Source organism: Pyrgilauda ruficollis, unplaced genomic scaffold (genome assembly GCF_017590135.1).
Source record: "Pyrgilauda ruficollis isolate IOZ18807 unplaced genomic scaffold, ASM1759013v1 scaffold101, whole genome shotgun sequence".
Lineage (NCBI taxonomy): Eukaryota > Metazoa > Chordata > Aves > Passeriformes > Passeridae > Pyrgilauda > Pyrgilauda ruficollis.
In genome coordinates, this window is record NW_024508213.1 from 2138683 (window position 1) to 2162168 (window position 23486).

Consider the following 23486-nt stretch of genomic DNA (forward strand, 5'->3'; position numbering starts at 1 on the left):
CCCCATTCCACTTTGCTGAGAAGCAAGAGACCAGGTTGAAGTTATATGGAGAATTCAAGGAAGCAATGGTATGACTAAGACATGAATGATCTTAAAAGAGAATTCAATAAAGGCAAGTAGACAGACACAATGCAAGGTCATGAGGTTTCTTGTAAACTCAAAACAGTGGTGAAATCATCACTGTGTGTATCTACTTCTGTCATGGATTGACACTGGCACAGTGCCAGTGCCCCCATGAGAGGTGTATTCCCCAAAATGGTTACTGTGAGATGTGACAAACAAGTCTCTCTGTGTTGCAAAAGAAAAGTCACCAGCATAATTTGATAACATACTAATCTTTAATCTATAAAGAAGATTAATTTCAAAGTTTAACATTATAAAAGGATAACAAATACTTTTTAAAACAAAAATACAAGATAACACACAGTTGCCTTGGTTTCTCCCGTTGCCAGAGCTTAGAGTACACAATTTCTGGAATACAATTCCATTGCATGCAGTGTTTCCTATTACTTCAGAATATGCTGGAATTGAAACGACACCTTTTGATTCACAAAAAGCTTTTCCAGGTACAAACTCAGGCAGGGTCCTATTAAGAATAGCTGGTCACATGTCAGATCCTACACATTATTCAAACAAACCGTAATGAAATCAATCACTGCTTGCTGCTACATTCCTGCCTTCTCATGTCAGTCCCTAGATGCCAGAAGTCTTTCTACCACTGCATCAATCAATCCAGCTGCTTCTAAGTCACAGTTGTTCAAGAGCAGAACTTTTTTTCATTTGCAAAATAAGAGTCACATCCGGAAGTTCTTATTTCCCTCAGACACACATATGAAAAAAACACTGGGGGAAAAAATGATGGAGAAAGTATGAAAACTTTTGAGAAGTTTCTATAGTCAGCAAAACAAAAGCTTCAGGCAGAGGTAATGTGAATAGCCCCTCCTCTAGTGGGCCCCCAGGCAAGCCAAACGGTTGATAAGGGTAACCAGGTGTAGAGGAAAAAGACTTATCCTTCCCTGTCACAATAGAAAGGTTTACAAATCTGATGCATACAAACTCTACTCCTGCTTTGCACTGACCATGGAAACATGCTTTTAAGGCCCAGGCTGAACCGGATTGGAGTGACACTACAATCTGCCTTACTCCTTTCTGGTTTGTGTTAACCCAAGTGAAAGCAAACAGGAGAAAAATTCTACCAAAACTTATTAATAAAGGCACTTCAAAAATTGATAAAAGTATATATTGTTCTATAAGCATCCCAAGTAGAATAACTGTTTTTGAATCCATTAGTGGTTGTATTCTCATTGTATGATCTTTGTAAAGCCTAATAATTACAATAAAAACAAAATGAAATAAAATATTTCCACCAATGAAATATCTGTTCAGTAAAAAACTGCAAAACCAAGTAAACTGTAATTTACACAATTCTCTCAGTCCTGCAAACCTGAAACATTCAACACTTCTTGGACAAAATTGAGAATACAGTAGATTTTTAAGCATAACTCTACTTAAATGACAGCATTAAGAAAAATAAGGCATACTATTGAAACCAAGAATACATAGAATCAGGTTTCTGTGCTACTGTTTGCCAAAAAGTTGGGTCTTTTTAAAATGGTTTAAATGCAAACTTTTACATCTCCAACATGTTTTACATATTTCAGACAACAAAAGAATACACATACATTGTATGTGATAATTTTTCAAAACTAGCCATTACTTTTTCACAGATTAAAAAAAAAAAGTCTGTTTAAATATTTCATTTCTACAAAGTGAATTTACATTTGTAAGTACAAAGTGCAAATACTACAGTTGTTTTTATTGCCTTTTGGTGAGGAAATCTCCCACATGTCAAAGAGATCTGCCTTGGATTAGTAAGGTGTTCACCCTTGCTTCTTCGAAACTTGCTGAAAGGAAGTTGGGAAAATTTGCATTATTAATGATGGTTTCAATTAGTCCAGCATAAAATACTATCTCTAGTTTTCAGCAGTACCCATATGCCACTATCAGAAGAGAGTTCTGCATAAATATATACAGGGAATAAAAATATTCCTGCCCTGTAGTGCTTCATGGGATCTATGAGCACGGGTATGAGCAATATCTTGACTACTTACCTATGGCTCTTTAAATCCATATCTGTCAAACACAGTTTTAGCAACTACCCCTGGTTCAATACACCTCCTATGGCATGTGATGTATAAGGAGCTGGCTGCTGGCTGAAGTCTCACAAACAATCTGTGGCTTCCTTACAATTTTTTGCTAGGCTGCAAAAAGCAGCACTGAAAGTGTGTGGGCATGTATGTGCGTGTTTGTTGGACAAGGTGGAGCTGAGCAAGGGAAATGTACCTGGCCACTACCTGAGGCCTGTCAGACCCATCCCCTATTTGACCTCTTTTAGAGCAACTACAGCTGTGCCTCACCTTCTCTGCTTTCTTTCATTAAGCTGTTTTCTCAACAAATGTGAAAAAAACATGTGCTGAAGCACACATAAGCATATATTTAACTAAACCTCTGCTAAGTAATAAATTAGTAGAGAGTAAGCTTTTGAGTGTATGCAAACCCCACCTGAGTTGTGCAAATCTGATCAGGCCTTCTGAGATGGGTGGTTTCCTTTGAGCAGCTTCTATACTTTTCAGTAGCTTCCTTTCAAGTGAGAACTTCTGTGATGAAAACCACCTTGTGCATTTGAAGCCATGTATTGTTCAAGTATGAAACTGCCAACAGATGGTTTTCTTAGCCAGCCTTAATGTAAGGCTATCATTTGTCAGCAACAGCTCTTAAAATAATTGATGCTGAGTCAGCAAAATTATTGGACAAAATTGAAAAACATTGATGTTCTAAGGATACTTTTATTTCCAATTCCACAAGTCAGTATCAGATTACAAGAAAGGGGAGAGGGCTTGTCATGCTTCAAGTGCAATGCATGTGTGCCAGTAATTGCCATTATATAATTAAAATAACCCCTCTGAATGCTCTGGACTTCTGAAAGGATGATTGTTTTCAGGCTGTCTTGTTTAAGTGTAAGTAATTTGTGGGGAAAACCTGAAAAATTAAGACCACAAACACCTGCTTAAACAAACAAACTTATCACATGATTGTAGCTGTGAGAATATTTTATATTCCATCAAATGTATGTAGGAGATCTCTGGTAAAAACCACAGCCAATGTTGAGCTTGCCTTAGGAAGTTCAAACCTAACATCAAACAAAGCAGAGATGAAAAAAGGGAACAAATCAACAAGCAATTTTTAGAAGAAGATTTCTCTTGGCTTATGAGTAGGTTCACCTGGGGTTCAGTTTCCAGCAAATTAATCTAGCTTTATGATAGATGGGAAGACATTTACCACAACTAGGGTTTTGGGGTATTTTTAGCCAAATTCCCATTTTCATAGGTGCAGCATTACCTGAGCTGCTCTTATAATAGAGTTACATGAATAATTTTTAAACCATTTCATCATTTACTGATGCTTTTGTAGGTATTAATAATTTAATCCCTCTAACTAATACAATAGTGAGGTAAAAGAATAGTGTGAAGATGACTATTTTGCTAGACCATTCAAACCACTAGACTCACCAGTCCTCCCTCAAGACCATGCAAAAGTACTAGGAAGGTATAACGATGTTGGCCAGAAAAAATTTCTTTAGGATAAATGGTTATAAAAATAGACACATACAAATTAAACCCCACTTTTTTTTAACCTATTTTCTTGGCATTTCACTGGAGTCCCTCCTTCTCAAAGTGCACCTTTCCTTCATTTAAAAAACTCTGCTTTTGTGCCTTTTGCAGCTCTGAACAGCTTGAGTAGCCAAACTTCCATGGATGACATACACTGGTGCTATTTTGAAAAACAAGATCAAGTCTTTGCAGAAAACTGATCCAAAAAAAAAAAAAAAAAAAAAAGGATTATGCTGTCAGGGCACTTGACATTTTATTTTCTCCAATCATTCTGCAATTTTAGTTTAAATGCAGATTAGCAGACTGATGCAAATCCTAGTTCTTCAGCATATTTTGCTCAGCCAGCAAAGGCATTTGAAAGTGACAGCCCTTTTCATTGCACTAAGATTTTAAAAGCTGTTTTAAGCCACCATATAATAATGCAGTGGGGTTTCTGAAATGCATAGATTTTCACAGGGCATGGGAAATTTGTTCATTTCAATAAATGTTAGTTTGTGTTTATAATGCAACACAAACGAAAATTGACAGAATTCAGCTAAAGTAAAAGTTAAATTAAGATAAAGCAGTGCACATTTAAAAGTGCATGGGAATGCTGTCATTCAGGAATGCAGAAGACTCAAGAGGGTTCAATTACACTTATCAAATTATCATATATGTCCTATATGTCAACTTACACTTTCCTAGGAGCTTCCACATGCTAGCCTAATCCACTTTGCAAATTATGCACATTTACTCTGCACCTGTAATTGACTGATTTAGCTTTCCATATATAGAACCTAAGTTAAAATTCATTAATTGAGATGTTGCTCTACATTTTTCTGGCAACTCTGCAGAATAGCAGATTAAAGCAGTTTGAAGCTGCAATGAACTGCTAAAACCCCAAGAAATTCAGTCAGGATAGGCAGAAATGGAGATCTTGCCCTCCTCAGTACTCACCTGCCTACTGGATGAAGTGCTCTCCATGTTGTTGGTTCTAGGGACCACTAAAGGAAGGAAAAGAAAGCATTATAAATATGGTTTGCAAGTTATCCTCAAGAACTGAAGCCCTCATTCTGAAAAGCTATTTTTTAGAGCAGGGTAAGTACACAGCTTTCAATAAATGAGATAAAATATTTCAGATCTTTCATTGATGCAGCTACTTTTTTCTTTCCTCAATACAGGTATTGCTTATGTCAAGGAGTTATATGAAAATTGAACAACAACATCTCTTTCCAGTTAACATGTCAAATTTGCTTAGGAGATTGTATATAGTCAAGGTTGAGCATTTCAAACTTACTAAATATTTAGTAGTAAATGTAGTCTATTATCCCTAGCAAGTAAAGAAGCATGGACAAGCAGACTGTATGGAAAGCATTCACTTTGATTAAAGATATCAGAAACAGTTTTACAAACCAAAAGTTAAAAGATAAAAATTAGATAAAAGATAAAGATATCACAGAAATGGTTCTACAAACCAAAAACATTGTTCACATTTAATCTGTAAAATGACAGGATTATCACAGCTTTTTAAAATTTCTTAGTCTCAAAGACAGTACACAAAATAGGTAAAAATAAACCCTCAAAAAGCTAAATGAATTTGCTAGCTGATTAATCTTCCCAAGCTAACTTGTGACACTAGGGAGGAACTTGCTCTCTTGGTTTTCCATGTCAGTCTATGAATCAGACAAGCTTCACTGGAACTTAGGGAAACAAAACTGGACCTTGAAAAATGCTACAGCAGCTAGTACCCCCTTCAGAAAACATGCTTTACAACTATCTGTTTTTTATAATGCTTCAAATTATTCTCACACAAGAAACTTGGGACTCACACAAAATGATACAGAGCCATTTCCTTAGCTCATCTCTGACACCTCAGGTGACAAAAGTCTCATATTTTCCTAGAGATGTAACTCTAACTGCAGTGAAGTGGTAATTGCTTTCATTTGTGCAAGTGAAAGAAGTATCAGAAAGGAAATTTTAATTATCAAGTAAGAGAAACAAAATAGAATAATGGTATTCCAACAAAAGTAATTTTTATTTTCTTGTCCTTAAAACTGTGTACTTCTAGTAAAGCAACCCAATGATTTGGTTAAGAACTTTTTTCCAACTGGATAACATTAGTTTTTCAATGCCAAACTGTTCAGATTTTTTTTTTCCTTCCAAAGTTGAATGTTCTCATTATTGAATAGATTTTTTTGCAGAAGATCTGTTACAGAACTTCAGTTATGATGGTTACAATTTTTACTTCAGCCAAATCTGTGTGTGATCTTCACATGACTTCATGCCTCTTACAATTTTCATTTCTAAAACAGACAGTTTATCCTAATATTTTGGGGTTTTTCCACTGGAATATGAGGACAAAAAAACTGGGGTTTGTTTTCAGTCTTGCTATGGCTTTCATTTACTGACTGTGTAGTGAGTTTGACCCAAATTTCATCCACAACAAGTCCTAAGAAAGAATGCCTGCTGCAGGAAGACAGAATTTTGTTTCACTTTCCTCATTCATAGCATAAAGATACCAAAAGTCATCTACCTTCATATGCATTTTTTTAACCTTCATCATCTAAATGAAAATTGGAAGGTATCATTATGAGGTCCACAAAAAAAGCCCTAGGAAAAAAACTCTGGATCTGATCAATATTTGTTTTGAGAGTTCTGTTACTGTGAGCCATAGACAATTTACTTCATTAGTAAAATGTAGACCTCTTCTGTCTTTCTGCAGTATTCCTTTTCTAAACTTGAACACAACCAATGAGACCTTTGTTCCACTGTCCTGGCTTCATTTTAAGGTATCAGACAAAACAATTTTCCTATATTCATTCTTCCACAACTTCTTAAAGTATGGGGATCTACTGCTGCTGTTTAGAACTATTAAAAAAAAATTCCCATTTTCAGGAATTGTGTGATTGAACTCTGCAGGTACTATTATACTCTGTAGTTAGTTGTTCCCCTTCCTACCAGTTTGGCAGCAAGGTAAGGTGGTTGTGTATTAGCTGTTATTCCACCTGTTTGGCAGATGACCACATTCCTCTCTGCATCTCTAAACCACATTTGTCAAATGAGAATTCATTAGAAACTCAATTATGTGCTTCCTTCCAGGAATCCAAAAAGCACAGGTGCGATACTTCCACTCACTCAGAACACAGTTCTATAATAACACTAAACTGACTTTTTTATGATTCTTATTATATCTTATGTTTCCTACCATAATATATTTAATGGTTAGAATCAATGGGAAGTTGTTGATTCTGTTGGAGCAAAGTGATCCAGAAGCAACTTTCTTGCCATCTGCCCTACGCAACAGCTGCATTTGCTGCAGACAGGTGTATTCTTTTATTTTGTATAACTCTGGCACATATAAATATCAGGCTTCATAAGCTTTGAAGAATTTAGTGAAAAAGACAGAGAGAAAAGGTTCTTACTATGGCGTTTCTTTGTTTCTGCTTTACCTTCCTCTTTTGTTACTCCCAAGCAGCCCATTAATTCTTGAACTGACAAGGACTTATCATTGTTCACATCACAGTATTCCACAAACTTCTTCACACATTTTTTGGGCTTTGATTTCTTTCTTAGGAATCTCTTAAATGGCTTGATTTCCTTCTTGCCGATATCACCACTGGAATTTTTATCTAGCTGTTTGAAATACCAATGGACGACTCTTTCTTCCAGAGTATGATTCGGATCAGGCTCAGAAACACTGGAACAAGAAAAAAAGATAATTTAGTCTTAATTCTGATATTTAATACCTTTAGTTCAGAATACTTACATCACTGTCAGATGACCATCACCATTGTTATCTAAAACTCCCTGGTACTGGACACTAACTTGTAGTGAATCTCTCTTTTTTTTCAATTTGACCAACAATATCCTAAATTTTACATTAAGGGCTAGAATCTGCTTTTAGTGTACTCTCTGAAACCCTGTTGAGTTCAGCATCATATTCTGCAAACAGTGCTTTCTCCTTAAATTTCCTAAATCAGAGAAAAATGGAGAGAGAAATAAAAGAGAAAAAGACTGTTTCATAGTCAGCAGATGCATTAAATGTGTAAGGGTAGCACACATTCAAGAAATAAAGCCTTGAGAGGAGAACAAAGACTGACATACAGTTGCACCAGCAGCTACAGATAAACCCTGAGCTGTGCTGCTGGGAATTCATCTGTCAAGTGTATCTCTGTTTAGTGAACATAGTCCACAGTGGTAACTTTGAAGTAAACTCTCCTAGATAGGTTCTTGGAAATTCACCCTTTATGCGGGCTCCTTAAAACCCTCAACAATCCATTTGCCACTGTCGGAATCCTTTTAAAGACACACAAAAAATCTGAAACCCACCGGCTGGAAGACAATGATGGATCAGAGACTGCATGCACCATATCTGTGGACAATGCATCCAAAACACTCGTTAGGAACTCATTCTTCTTGGCCCCAGGACAACCTAGAAAATCAGATTTTTTTTTTTCTTTTCTTGTTACCTGTTTTTACAACACTTAGATTCCAACAATAGTTTAGACTTTGAGATAGATATTACTCCTTGTACACAAATTTCCATAAATTGTGGACATGTTTATAACATAATTCAAAGACAAGCATTTAAATTCAGGTACATATCTGTAACAGAGCAGGAATAAAAAAACAGCCCTTTGAACTGAAGCAAGTGTGAATTTGTTTTGCATACCTTGAGTCCTTTATTTAATTTTTGGCCATTAGTTTTCCTTCTTTCAGATGTCTGTAACGTGGGTGTCACATTTTGAAAAAAACCAGCTTTGAAGCCATAAAAGTTTGTACATGACACAAGACAGAAACACAGACTAGAAGTTGACAACACAATACCTATTTCAGATTTCCACTTTTGCTTCTCTTGTTTTCCACTGGCTTTCTCAACACACATATTTTCAGTACATTGGTTTTCCTCTCTGTAAAACAACAGCATATTCCTTGTGTCCTTCCCTTTCCTCTTGGACAGGGGTTAACTAGCACTACATGGCACCTAGCCCAATCAGTTGCTGTTAGTTGGTGCTTTGGTTCATACAGTGAGAGCCTATGGTTACGCTAGATCATCCTCATGATCACATTCCCCATGCTATGACGTTCTTCTCTGAAAGAAACTGACAGCATGTTTCAGACACATAATATGTCAGATAAATATATACTGAAAGATCCCCTCTTCAAGCAGCACAGCTGGTGCAGATAAATTCCTCTGACAAGCACATGGATGTTGACACACGGAGGTTTGCTTATACAATACACCTGCTTCCTCTCCTCTTCCCTAGAGCCCAGAGCCAAACACCAGCTCCTCCTCTAACCCTCCAAACAGCTGAGTTAAAGTATAGGATGATCCATGGTCAATGATATGGAGATTACAAGCTTGAAGTTAGAGCCCACAGCAGGACTTTCACAGACAATTCTGTGCTGGAAGCCACTTACTGTAGCTCTGTTTTAAAGTGAAAAAGGGAAATACTTTGAAGTGGAAAACTAAGATTAGTCAGTCAGTAGGGATTTGGTATTTTATTACATTTCTCAGCAACCTCTGGAGCAGGCAGTAGGACTACATGAGCCTGAAAAGCTTCATCTTGCCCAGCAAATGATTTTTTAATACATCCCATGTTGATCCAAGGAAATAAACCTGTGTTATATTAGCCCTTAGTTGTGTTGCAGTCAGAATACCTCAGCTATTATGTACAGCAGGAGTACCCACTAGATATTTTTGTCTAACACATTAATGTAGTTATGAGTTCCTTGCCTTTGGCACCAAGGATATTTTATTTCAGTAAAAGGTATATAAAAGGAATTCACTGAGGCAAGTTTTGCTGCACTAAAAATACACATATGAAAGCAGTTGTCACTCTGTTAGATATGTCCCTTTCTCATTAGTATTTAATCAGTTGTGGGTTTTTTCCTGTCACAACTGGAAAAAAAGAGAAAAAAGAAATGAAAATAAACTCTCCAAAAACCAAAGCCAAACAATCCAGCTCCGATAAGTTTGAGTTCAGTGAGGCATGAGTTCAGTGAGGCATGAGTTCAGTGAGGCAAGCACTTCAATTTTCCCTGTAAGGAATGAAAGGTAGAAGGGTGGCAAGATATTAATAAGGGAAGGACAGAGAACTGTACCAACAGGTTCTATTCAGTGCATATTCTCTAGTGCAAAGAGTTTACTGTCAAATTAGATTCAGACATTGCAGCCATGAAAGGAAATTGTGCATTGTGATTTAAATGAGGTCACATAACTTTGCAAGCCACAAAAGAACATCTGTCCAGAGATGAGCAGGCAGTCCCCGTGCAGCAGGCACATCCAGTTGTGTCAGGATGCCAACCTGTATGAACCAAGAAACTAAGTCCTTGAGCAACCCACTGAGCTCAGCAGCAAGGACATCACTGTGGGCCAGAGCTAGTTCCCTTCAAAGGACAGGTGAAAAGTCTGTCTGAGGCTCTCCACGTAGGCCTATCTTGAATGTTGTGAGCTTTATTCATTTTGTGTTGGAGCTGTTATTACCAACATCAGCCAGAAGCCTAAATTCTGCTCCAAACTTAAGTTGTAAATTGATATAGGACATGTAGAAAATGCAGAAAATAAGACCTCAGCATGTAACAATGCAGTGCAACATGGAGCAAAGGCAATTTGACTTTTTTCTTTCTCTGGCGTTTTTTTTTGGATAGTTAGTAATGTCAATATCCAATTTGATTTAGGACCTCCACCAACTTTTCATATTACTTATGAGTGTATTTCTGAAACATCTGGAAGAAATAAAAATCTGCTTTAGGTGGTTTCCACTGCTGTCCAGGGAGCTGCTGAGTGTACATATGCTACAGATATAGAGATCAAAATCCTCACCTAGCTTGCCATTTATGAGATATAGCTAAGCAGAGGAAAGTATCAATTTCTAAATTCACAAGAAATCACAGCAAGAAAATTCCACAGTTTAAAGCCAGTCTCTGGCAATTTTCGCTAAGAATAAGAAAGGTTTCTAAATGTGTATTTCATAAAGTTGCAATAACAGCTGACAGAAATCTCATAGAATACAAAAAAAAAGCTGTTAAAACAAATACAATCAGTTGCTGTGAAACATTCTAAATCGCAACTCTACTACTTAACATAAAATGACACCCCACAAAATCCTCATCAGTCAAGTACAGAGAAAATATTCATGTTCTCCCAATTTTAAGTTTTGCTAATGTGTGGGCAATCACACAGCAATTTATCCCACAGTGAAATCTCTGTTCCTTGCAGGTGTTACTACCTCGGGATAATTCTCTGGAGGCTTCATGCTGAGCTTTAATTTTCAACAAATTTGTGGATGGCAAGACTGGAGGAGCTTTAGCTTGATTGTAATGAATAATTCACTCTTATTGGGCTAAATATAGAAAGGGAAAGACTAGTCTCCTATGGGAGCCTTATGCTTCTTGCTATGGTTTATAGGCTTCAGTTTCTTCTTCTGCAGCTGCCTGTCCTATGTGGATTTGACAGCTTACATACATAGTAATTTGTTGTTAAAGGGTGGAAGCTGAAACCACATGGAGTTAACATACAGGTTCAGAATGTAGACTGAAGTGTTTGCTTTAAGGATAGTGTTACCCAGAGTAAACCTTAGACCAACAAATACATACAACAAATTACAGGAATACACAAACACATAATTTCAGCTATAATATAAAGGAAATCAGAGAATCATCATTATGCATTATATCTTTCATATATACACATTTCTCTATACACATAAGTACTTTTAGCATCGAGAATGGATTTTTGAAGTTAAATCTGTGGGGAGGTTTTCCATAAACTTTCTAAAATATGCACCCTAGTGGCTTGAAGCTCCCTGCTTGGCTGATAAGAATCTACTACTGTCAGTCTCGGAAGATTATCTTTTACAACATATCTGAAGTCATGGCTAGAAGACAATTTTGTTCATTTCTGTAAAAATGGGAATCCAACAGGTAAGATTTACCACCTTAAAAGGGATTGTACATTAATCTTCCTGCAACAGAGGCAACTGTCTTGAGTCAGTCACTCAAGTTATTAAAGGCATGACAACTTCCAATTAGCAAATCTAAAGTTTCTTTTTTATTCCCTATTTGCTAATATGAATATAAAGCTTAGTAGTGCGCTCAGACACAATGACCACTGAAATACCTCTAAAGATTTCAAATAAGTTTTTGATCTGCCAAAAAGCAGAATGACCAGAACAATTTATGCTTCATTTGTACCTTTGATTTCACTGAAAAACAGTGTTATACAGAAGAAAAGAATTTAACAAAATCTTTCAGTGCTATTGGTTATCCTGGGAGAATAGACAATACAACAAAAACATTTTTTCTTAGACATTTATTGTATACACACATATATGTACAGTCATGAGTTTATTTCTTTGTTTGTCTAGACATGCTGAGGGGCCTCCTCATTTTTGGAGGACTTCCTGAGCTCTTCCTGACTCCTTTTCCCCCCCCAAAAAAAAAAAAAAAAACAAAACCTGGGAAGTGAAATTTGTTACTCTACTGATTACTGAAAATCATGGTCTCAAATAATGTCTCACTGACAAAGTCACTGCTTTTATAATTTTATTTAACAGATGGACTTGATGACTATCATGGTTTGAGGCTGGCACAATGCCAGTGCCCCCATGAAAATATACTTTCCCTAGTGGCTTCTGTGAGATGTGATCAGGAACACAGCAAAGCAGGCTCCAACTTAGGAGTAAAGGAAACAAACTTTATTGATTACAATATCTAAAAAGGAACAGACACATCACTAAGAATGAAAACCCTCCAACCCTCCAAATACATTCCTCCTCCTCCCCCCATTTCTTCCACAGCATGAAATAACACCATAGATTTCCACTCCATCACCATCTCTCAGATGATCAGCTTTCAGTCTATCACCACCCCTCAAATAATCAACTCTCAAGTCCATCAGGGAGAGAGGAATCCCCCCTTGCACCATAGGCTTCCCCCAGAAACACAACTGAAACCTCTTGTGTTTTCATGTCACTTGTGGCACCGCCTGGGGAACATCTGCCCTCGTGACTTCTTCCTTCCATGTCCAGTGCTCTCCACCCAGCTCTAGCTGGGCAAGGGAGGTCTGACCTCCTTCACTGACCGGAACCAAGAGAGCGTTCTCCTGGGAGTTCTCTGATTTTAACCCCCTGTGTTCTCAGAGGCGGCCCATACCTTCAGTGGCCACACCAGGTGCCAATACTCAAATCCAAGCACTGATTGGTTTGGCCACAACCTCCCAAAAAACACTTCCTTCTTAACCTACGACAATGACCTTAGAGGTCTTTTCCAGTCTTAAGAATTCTCTGATTCTGTGACTATATGCCTCATTTCATTTCAGTTTTTCCCTCATTGCAGCTTCTGGTAACTTCTCACAGACAAAAACTATCTACTTCTTATTCTGTAGCCTTGAAGGCTTGAGGACATTATTACCTCTCCTTTTTAACACCCCTCAGGCATTGCAATTTTTTATAATTTTTTTTCTCTTAAATATTCATACAATTTAAAAGAATTAAGTTAAGCTCAGAGACAAATTTTCTTTCATATGTCCATACCCAAATTTCAAAAATAAGTAAATAGAATACAATGGATATTAGCTGTAGGGGGCTACTGATCCATTGTTTTGTAGCCCCAGATCTCCATGTCTTACAGGAAAGAAGTATTATTTCTCGACAAGTGCAGGAAGCATATTTCAGTTCTTAATATGTATTTAATTTGTTGTTACTATTTTAAAATTATCTTTCTGTTCTAATTTCATGGGACACCCACACACACTAAAGAGTTAACAAAGGATGCTCTCCCAAAGCCCTACCCTTCAACCCTAGACATTCATATCATACCAAAGCCTGAGGAGGATTTGTTGAACTTGAGCCTGCTGAAATGAGATGTCTCACCCACAATAGTTATTTAAGTTCAGTATAAAGGAACCCATTCAGAAGGCATTCATCCCAACTACCTGAAGGTTTTTTTCCTTAGAACAGAAGAGAATCTCCCTTGAAATATTTCACTTCTTCCCTATTAACTGAAGAAGCCCAGAGAGATAACTTATATTACCCAGTGGTGTTAAACAGGTGGTGATTAATTCTGTATGTTTCTGTTTTACAAATAGATAATATTCTCCTATTCTTTGGGTAAATGTGGCAGAAAGAAGGGATAATATTCATAGCAGAAACACAAGATCCTATAAGCAGCTTTTGCAGGCAACTGAGTGACAAAGACTGGGGCATTTGTTGATAGGAAAACCAGTTCATTACATTTATTTCAGTTCCTGTACTATTATTACTAAACAAGAAAAAGAAAATTGTATCATATCATCAAAGCATGAGACAGGCAATGTGAAATGGCTAACTTCTGATTACCACTTTTTAGTTTGGTTTTCCCTTCATTAAAGGCTTTTGAGAAGTGAATTTCTTGCTGCTAACAGCTCTGAGATGTCACTGTGACAACATGGAGCGATGAATCAGTTGAAACACGGTAACCCTTTCAGAGGCCATCCAGCCAAAAATCAATGCTAAACTTGAGAAAGTCTTTGGAACTTATTTGTCATTCTTAAACATTCTCTTGTAGACCTTTACTTTTCTAGGTTTGACTGCAATAGGAAAAACATCTAAAAATTCAGATTGTAAGGAGTTGTGCCTCTTTGCTGCTTGACTGGATAGAAGAAAACTGATACTTCTATTTGGCGGTCAACACCTACAATATCTACTTCACTTTTAGAGGCCAAAGACCTCTCAGTATGCTGAGAAGGATGTGACATTATGAGCATTTAGGTTCACAGTCCCTGTGCCAGTGCCAACTTCTAGCCTTTAGAGGTTCATCCCCTCAGGTTGAGCACAGCCTGCAATGCAGCCATGTGGGTCAAGCTCCAGTGGAAGAAATACAAAGCATTTCACTGAAGTGTTAGCGCAGTGACAGAAGTCAATCATCCCACTGATCAGGACACAGAGAGAAGTGTTTAAAAATTAGAAAGGTATCCAAAAATGTGTAGAAGAGAAAAGCAACTAGATCTGGTTTTGAAAATGTTATACTTCTGCTTTATATACCATATTTCATGACTGCCTGGACTTGAGATAAACAGCCAGTACCTCTGACTGCAGTAACACTTTTAAGAATAGCTTATTAAACTGAAATATTTTGGAATCCAGTTTTATATAGTATGACAGGCATCTGAATCTCCCTATTATCATTCTGAGAGTCTTAACAATTAGCAATCAATACTGCTTAGAGAGTAAAAATGCAGTTATTTTTAGTAGACATTTATTACTTCCCATTTACTTGTATTTTTATCATGTTGTTATGTTTCGTTTCAGGAGAAGGGTATGAAACAAAACATATTTAATTACCTCCATTTAAATATCCATTAAAAAGGAAAAGCTATGACAAAGAATGTATGTTGTTGTAATTATGGAAGTGACCTCAGAAATAAGGTGCATAATTTTGGTCTCTTGATGGAAAAATTGAACTATGGGAACTTGACTTAGTGGGGATGTTTTTTACATTACTTAATTAATCAAAGCAGCCTACTTCTTGGAAACCTTCATGAAAAACAGCCTTTTCTACAAACTGATGTTGATTTTAACTTTTCTGGCTGTCTCTTACTGAGACTTTTACCAGTGGAAGCATAAGCTGAAAATCCTCAAAGCACCCACTATCATCCAAAGCCATAAAAAAGGTCGTTATTCAGACTCTAAGAACCAGTGGTCATTGTTGTATTGTGTTTGTTATGTTATATGCCGATCTGGTTTGTTCCTTATGCCCCTCTCTGTTGTAATGGTTCTGCCCTGGTTCTCTCTCTCCTTGATCGCCCTGTCCGTCACCTCTCTCCTCCCTGTTACCCTTAGTAACCAATGTATCCATTCCCTCAGTCCCTCCCTGGTTCCCTGTCTGTCACTCGGTGCCCCAGCCCTTCTGTCTAGAATCTTCCATCCTGGGCATCGAGTGATTGGATCAGGGGCCAGGACTCCACCCCTGCTCTTCCCCCATTGGTTTTCCCTGAGTGTCTGTTATCCTCCCACCACACCCACATTAATTCCTATTTGCTGGAGACCACCTCAACTCTCTGTATCCGCCCCTCCTTGTAAACCCAGGTCGTAGCCCAGTTGGGTGTTTTCAGCTGGTAGCTCCCCTGGAAATTAAACCCAGATTGCACTACCGCTGGAGTCCGTCTCTTTTTTGCCTCCTGTGGGATAGCAACCCTCTCTCTTTACTGTGGATCCTTGTTCCTTACGCCGAAAGCCTTAGGTGCTCCCCTGACCGAGCCCCGGATTGGGAGAGTGTCCCCGTGCTGCCGGCGGTGCTGGCCGTAGCTAGCTGGGACATTCCTTAAGGTCAGCCGCCGCCGATGCTGCAGGTCATTAAATAGGAAGAAGGAAATTCAGAGTTGTGGGTCCAGCAGCACACATTCCTATTAGAGAAATTTTTTAAGAGTCCCCATGCACAGAGCGGAACCTTCATGCCAGTGTGTGATTCTCATGTGTACATAACACACGATGGATGGAGATGGAAGATTAGCGCTCCGTAAAGATACCTTTTTGTAAATTATGGATCTTTTCAAATAGACCTTTGAAACGCTGTATATTCCTTGTTTTGGGGGTTGTTTTTTTTTTTGTTTTGTTTTGTTTTGTTTTTAAAAAAGAGCAAATAGAGATGGTACAGAGCAACGCCAACCTGTGGCACACAAATGGAGTATTTCACAGAAGCAGTGGCTTGGCATCTCTTGAATCTGGAAATAAAAGCGGTGGCAGAGCCGCCAAAAGTAAAACCAAGTCAGTATTACCAGGGCGCAAAGCATATTGTTGGATTGTAGAGGATGAGATGGAAAAAAAAGATGGGGAAGGGAGGAGCAGAAAGGAGGTAGAAGATCTAGCAATCCTGCAAGCAGTCGTGTAAAATACCGGTCTTTACCCTTGCTTTATTTTGCTTATACCTGTGAGTACTGAACTTGCATTAAGAGACAAATTTTCACTAGTTTTACCTGATTACTTTTTTCTCCCTCCTTTCCATAACTGGCAAGTGACAGATTTAGAAACTGGATATCCTGTACAGAGGGAAGCTAGAATTAATGGCAGGCAGGCATGGCTATTTTTTGGAACGTTAATTATATACTGAATCAGAATGGATTCTTACAGCAGTGATTAAAAGAGGTTTATAAAATGGAAATCCTGGAAGTAACTGAAGTGAAACAAGAGTCAGCAAGTACCACTAAAGCATTACTTGAACACTATGGAATGAAACAGTCCTTGGAAACCTGGCATCACAAAAATTTCCTTTTCGTTTTATGCAGTTTTTAATTTGGCATCCACAGTCGTGTTGCATTTCTGGACACTTTCCATTAAACATGATAGATTTCCTCTGCAGACATCATTTCAAATCTCACTGGCTCATCCTTTGCTAGACAAAAAGCTGTAAGATGACTAATACAAAAAATATAAATACAACTTGCAAACGCTCAATATGGAACTCTTACAAAGTATAAAATTACACAAGAATGAAATGCCCCTTGGTCTTGCTGAAGGAGGTGGGCATATTATGACAGACTGACTAGGTCCAGGCTTCAATAATTAGACATTATTTATTTAAATTAAAGATGATGGTCCACTCCTAATTCAACATTACCCAGCTCACTTCTTCAGGGTTGACAGAGGTTTCTGTAGCTACAGCAGGTTTTCAAACCAACTTTCTTTACAAATACACCTCTGTTTGAAACAGATCTTCCAAGTATATGTAGTGTTGTGTACGTCATTAAACAATAATAAAATAAATGCTCAAGTAATTATGACCTGGATTTAATCCCACAAAAAGCAGGCAATTGAGAGTTAACGATGCCACCCTTAATTTGCAATTTACAGTAAGCACTGAGGAAATGAACACATTCTACTTAGAAGTCCTGCAATGACAGAAGCACAATGGAGCAAATTTAGGATGGAGATTAATGTAATTATGGTTCTAAAGTGTCTGCCAGGAAGGATGCAGTGCAGCTGACTTCATGTAAAACAGATTACAGTGTGCAGTTTGATTACAAAGTGCTTTGGGTCGCTTTACAGCAGGAAGATTCAATTCCATGGTAACATTCCATTAAGGATTATGAGGACACTTTCCTCACTGAACCACTACACTGTAAGTGAGTTTCATTGGGTACAGTGTGGCCTGTTTCCCCTGTGCATGTACAGCATTCAGTCAGGTACTCAACTAAGGATATCCTGCAGCCATGCCAAGGACAGGATTTCCTTGTGTTTGTGCAGAAGCCCGCCCTGTCAGCTTCAGCAGGTGTCATGAAGCTGTCATGCCAACCAGGATCTGCAGAGTCAACTGATTCTTGGTACTAACATGTAATATGTGAAAGGGCTGAGGAGAGAGGTTATTGAAATGTGAAAACCGGTCAGGCTTAATGACTATGGGACTCTACAGGAAACAAAAAGATGGGGAGAAATATCGTATCATCCCCTCCAGACATCAGGCATGGTCTACAAACAAACATGACTCCATTTCATACACAGGCTGACATGGCATGGCATGCTGCAAGACTGAGTCTGTGTAGACAGTTACAGCAGTGTGTGTGTACAGTTTCCGGAGCAGGCCATGGAATCTCATTTGTTGATAACACAGCAATAGAAACACACAAGCGAGGTTCTCAGGTGTCTCACTCTGTGCTGCTGAGTGAATGGAGAGAGATGGAAGCAAGACATTGCTTTATAACTTTGTGCCCTGAGTATTGAAGGGGATAGGGGAAAATTCAATCTCAGTGTACAACAACAGCATTCCAAATGCTCACACCCAACAAAATGGAATCCTTCTTGGGTGCGTACACTAACCTGGCTTTCAGCTATGCATTTTGCAACTGCGCTTGCTTGTTGGTGAAGGCAACTGAAATAATGACTCTGTAATTCTTACACCCCACATTTCCATTCTAACTCTACCGGAAATAATTCCTTGGTATAAATACACATACTCTAATGCTGATTTAGTATGCAGTGGTCATTTTCCATTACAAGTGAACGAATGTAAAAAACTCTTATTCAAAGCTAGAAGTCCATGCTCCATATTTACACATACCCAATACTGCGAATTCCAACACATACAGACTTTCAGTCTACAAACTTCACATGACTAAGGTAAACAAGCCCTATGCAAACAACTATAAAAGGGTTCACACGCTAGATTGTCAACAATCACTTGGTGTTCTACTGCTGGTTAAAACTGGGAGACAAAAAAGAGAATGTAATGAGAAGAAAAGAAACCCCCAACTACTTAAACCTTTGAAAATGCCTAGGATTAGATTAAGAAATTCAACGTGTATGTGTGGATTACAGGAAAAAGGGAAACAATTACAACCCATCCATTTGTATCAACTGATATAAGTACATTTGAAGAGGATTTTACAAGTTTCAATTATGTGTGTCATTGCAAACACCAGAGCTTAAGCCAGAACAATTTTTGTGGAGAGGACATGAACATATGGTAAGAGCAGTGAAAGGTGGAGAAAAGCATGGAAATTGGAGAGAACCAGGTAGAAAATCAAGGGAGAGAAGAGGGACACAGAAACCAGTGGAGAAAAAAGCTGTTTGAAGTTCCAAGCAAACTTGCAGCCTGTGCACTGACACAGACACCTCCAACAGCACTGAAAGAATATTAATCTTCCTCTCCCATTCTCCTCCGAACAAAACTGTGATTCACTGAGATAGCTCTGGTGTTCACATGAACTGGCTTCTGGTGGTTTTGTTTTCTCTGCTTCTGCCAAGATGGCTGAATCTCTGCATCTTTAGCTGCATTTGCAGGGACAGAAGGGTTTTATATCTTCTTGTTGCTTCTGGCGTTCTCGGTATGTGACCATGAAGTAGCTCTCTCTCAGCCTTGCGTGGAAACAACGATTCCATCTTGTGGAAATAGTCAGGATTGGGTAGTTTATATTCTACTCCGGTGCAAAATTACCTTTTTTTTAAGAGCAAAACACCCTATCCCACCTTGTCCAAATAGCTTGGTGATGAGGGCACACGCAGCTGAGATGGAGGAGACTGAGGTTCAACTCCCTGATCCAAACCAGACAGAGTAGGGGGTTGAAACCTGGCTTGTTGTTATCCTAGTGGAATACCCTAATCTCTGACACTAGAGAGTTAGGTTCAATTCCCTGCTCTGTCTGGTTTGGATCAAGCATTTGAACCTGTGTTCTTTCCTCTTCAGCTGAATACTCTAATCATCAAGCTATTGTGTGACCACAGAAGGGTTCTTTCTGCTGTAAGCAAACCCTCAGAACAAAGAAAATGTCAGAAGTCATTCCTATTGCTACATTAAAACATCTTCTGCAGCAGAATGACAATAACATCAGAACTGGACAGCACGTTCTTTAACTCAGGGCTTCATCCTACATGGCGTAAAGAAATGCAACCAGCGTCTTCCAAAAAGCCTGGCAGGTGTGTCAACAGAGTCTTCTCACTAGATCAAATGAATTCACGAGCTTAAAGAAAAGCATGGGCTTCAGTGCTTTACTGTACGAAGGCACTGCACTTCACAGTCTGAACAATCAAATTCCCAGTAAAAAGGTTTTTTGCCTTGCATGTTTTGGTTTTGAGGCTTGTTGCCTCACCAGAGTTGTGTGAACGGATGCTTAAGCAGCACTTTATCGTTCTTATATACTATAAGCCACTGCTTATAACCTTTTTTCAGCAAATACAAAAGAGAAGCCTGTTGTTTGCTATAAAAATACATTAAGTCTGTTGGATTTTATTTTCTAACTTTCGATCCATTCAATTTAAAACTGAGCATTTGTGCTTCGTTATTATTCAATTTAAGTATTTCACTTAGAGGACATTAAAAGAGTAGACATTACAACGCCCAGTGGTATAAAGTTGAATTCAGAGCACACTGGAAAAAATAGGGCAGCTGGAGGGAATCAAAAACTCAGATGTCATGGAAAAGAGTAGGGGGGGAAAAAAAAGAAAACATTATTTATAGAGGCAACAAAGAGCATAGGGTACTTCAGTTGTTCTATCTCAACCTGACAATTTTCATTCACAACACAGAGCACAACCTTAATTTATCATATTTTTTTTCCATTTTCATGAGAAAGGTTTCATGCAATTGACTAAATTTTGAATAGAAAGGCACTGTGGGGTTCCCACACAGTACCTTCAAAAACATCAGCAAACTTTATGACTTGACTTAGTAAAGCACCTAGGTTTGTCTATAATATCAAGTACATCTTGGGTTGCTCAGATGGAGCAGCATCTATTTGATCTATGAATTTTATGAATGTTTGAAGATAAGAACATCTGTCAAGAAGAGGGGAAAGGATGGGAGTTTCAAATTCAAATTTTTCAATCATTTTTAGTGAACTTTATTTAATCTGTTTTCTGTTTTTTCTGCATGAAAAGCATCACTTTCTATCTCTCAAGTATTTCAGAGATTCCATTAATTTTGCTGATATGTTTGGAAATGGTTACCAGGAAACAATAAAGAAGAATATAAATGCCTAGCTATCAAAGCCCATTTTAAGAATAAGTTGCTCTCCTTTTATGACAGGCATTTATCTGTTGACTCTACTGAAAATATTATGAGTATAGAATGTCCTCACTTTATCTGTCCTGTGTTACAATGTTCTCCTTTATCTGTAACAGAGATAAATCACTAAGAAGAAAACTTGGGCTTGGGGAATTAGTCTTTTGCTGTTGAAGTACAAATTTTGGGCTGGCAACAAGAAAATTAACCCAATTAATTCCTACCTGTCTCCAAATTACAAATGTTACTAAGCAAGAGTTCCGAAGCTAAACATCTGAGATAAAAAAAATCTGTGGAGGGAGCTTGATTTGAGCCTGTGCACATGGTATGAATCCTAACTTTAATAAAAAACGATAAAATTCATTTGTAAAGAAATACTTTTTTTAAAAAAAATGTACTCCTTTCCTATTAGCTAACCTATGAATTCCATCTAAGATATAAGGCAGAGAAGGTACCCTTCTCTTTCTGCCCAGTTGAACACCTTCTGAAATTCATTGTAGATAAAGGAAAAACTTCAGCATCAAGACATTCACTGTACCCCACAATGAGCTCACCTTTTGTATTTCACCTATATAATGGCAATTAGAGTAAGATCCAATGGGTCTGGTTTTTTTCACTCCTCCTCCAGAAAACCACATTTGATTTCAAATGAGGAGTTCAGGTTTAATAGACTCATTCAGGTAATAGTTTTATGATAAGAAATTCATGCCTCTCCTTTCATATTAAACCAGAGTTTTCTGACCTGCTTCCTGGGCAGTTTCCTTGGGTGGATTGTAATGAATCAGAGCATTTTATATTTATTCACATTCCTCTTGCCTCACTGCTTTCCACACAAAGTGACTACCAAGTGAAGCCTGTCTGCAAGATGCACCACAGCCAGATATGAAGGAGAGCTCTAGCAACAACAAAACATTCACTCGAACGCTCAGCTAAGCCTCCAAGCTTAAATCTCAAGCAGCTAAGGAATTTGACAAAACAATATTTCACTGTAGAATAAACGCTACAGTTTTCACTCTCCCAGAAGAACCCTGCTTTCCCAAATAACCCTTCTTGAACCAAGTCACCTGCCTACTTAAGGGAAATTAATGAACTTAAAAAGTAAAAACAACTCATGATGAACAGCAAGCCCTGTTTTTCTAAACATCAGAAATGACAGTACCACAGCAGTGTGCCTTCTTTTTTACCAAGCCATACAGGGAACTCTAAATTAAAGCCCAATTCATGTACCTCACATGTCCAGCCACCACACTGCACATTAATCTCTTCCCTCGATTTAGTTGCCAAGTTTGCAATAACACTGTGATACATGCCTGAAACCATGAGCTTGGGTCTAGAGAATTGTGTACCCTGTTAATGCAGGGATCAAAATACCTTAAAGAAATTAATTTTTTATAGGAAGTTCAAGTAAGTGATTTTTGATTTTTGTTTTTTTGTTTTTTTTTTGTTTTTTTTTTTTTGTAATCCCTATTGGATTAAACTTTTCCTATTGACAATTACCCCTAGAGAACAAAATGCTACATATAAATCTTGGACAGCCCATAGAACTAATGAAATGGACTTGTAAACATGTGAGACACAGATGTTGCGGCTCTGTTTGCCTTCATTTTTTAATCAAGAAGGAGGAACAATGGAAAAAGAAACACAGCAGACAAAGGATGAAATCAGCATTGTGTCCAAGCAAGTGGACAGTTGAAATAAAAAACATGACTTCAAACAGCTCACAACAGATTGCCATTTCAGTGTTTGCAAAAAAAAAAAAAAAAAAAAAAAAATTTAGCCCAGCTTGCAATAGGAAAGTTTCATGCAAAAATTAGTAAAACTTAAGGCATTCAGAGGACAAAGTATTTTTATATAAAAGAGACTACCTTCCTTTGATTTAGTAGGACCAAGACTAATTTCAGAGAATAATTACTCCTTTCAAAATTTGACACTAGGATTGTATATCTAATATTAATTATTTTTATCCATTACTTTGGTTCAAATTGATATGGAAATGTCAGTAACACCTAGAGCATGAACTCCCTCTTGGTGCTGTTTATGAAGTTTAGATGACCTTAACTTCTACAGTCCAGCTGGTGTCCTAATTATGATGAACTATGCTTTGCACAAAGCTGGTAAGAACACTTGGATCCAGCTGAACTACTAAGGAGGAAGGGAGATATTTACCAATACTTCCTAATTAACTAAGTATCCTGCCTTGCCAGCTGTAAAAAAATCTCTTGTTCTGTAAAGAAAGTAGTCCTTTTATATATATATAGCATAGATGCATCAATCACATTTTTTCAGAAGCAATCTTCCTCTTTTCTAAGACAAAAGACAGTTTAATGGCTGCAAAATAAAATGTTCTCTCATGCTTAAATATAC

General features: G+C 37.8%; 1 protein-coding gene across 5 annotated transcripts in view; it reads right to left on the reverse strand.

Annotated features, from left to right (window-relative positions):
• Positions 1-326: 326 nt before the first annotated feature.
• SMOC2 (SPARC related modular calcium binding 2) overlaps positions 327-23486 on the reverse strand; it is a 141430-nt gene continuing 118270 nt past the window's right edge. Inside the window, exons 10-13 of one of the 5 annotated variants that reach the window (XM_041469077.1) lie at positions 7980-8082; positions 7100-7347; positions 4608-4654; positions 327-1904 (exon numbers count right to left, since the gene is read on the reverse strand). In XM_041469077.1, coding sequence (XP_041325011.1) covers positions 1881-1904; positions 4608-4654; positions 7100-7347; positions 7980-8082 — 422 coding nt within the window. In that variant the 3' untranslated portion in view covers positions 327-1880. Of the gene's footprint in view, positions 1905-2960; positions 3040-4607; positions 4655-7072; positions 7348-7979; positions 8083-23486 lie in introns of those variants that run through there. The other 4 variants (XM_041469061.1, XM_041469051.1, XM_041469069.1 and 1 more) reach the window with 4 other exon arrangements.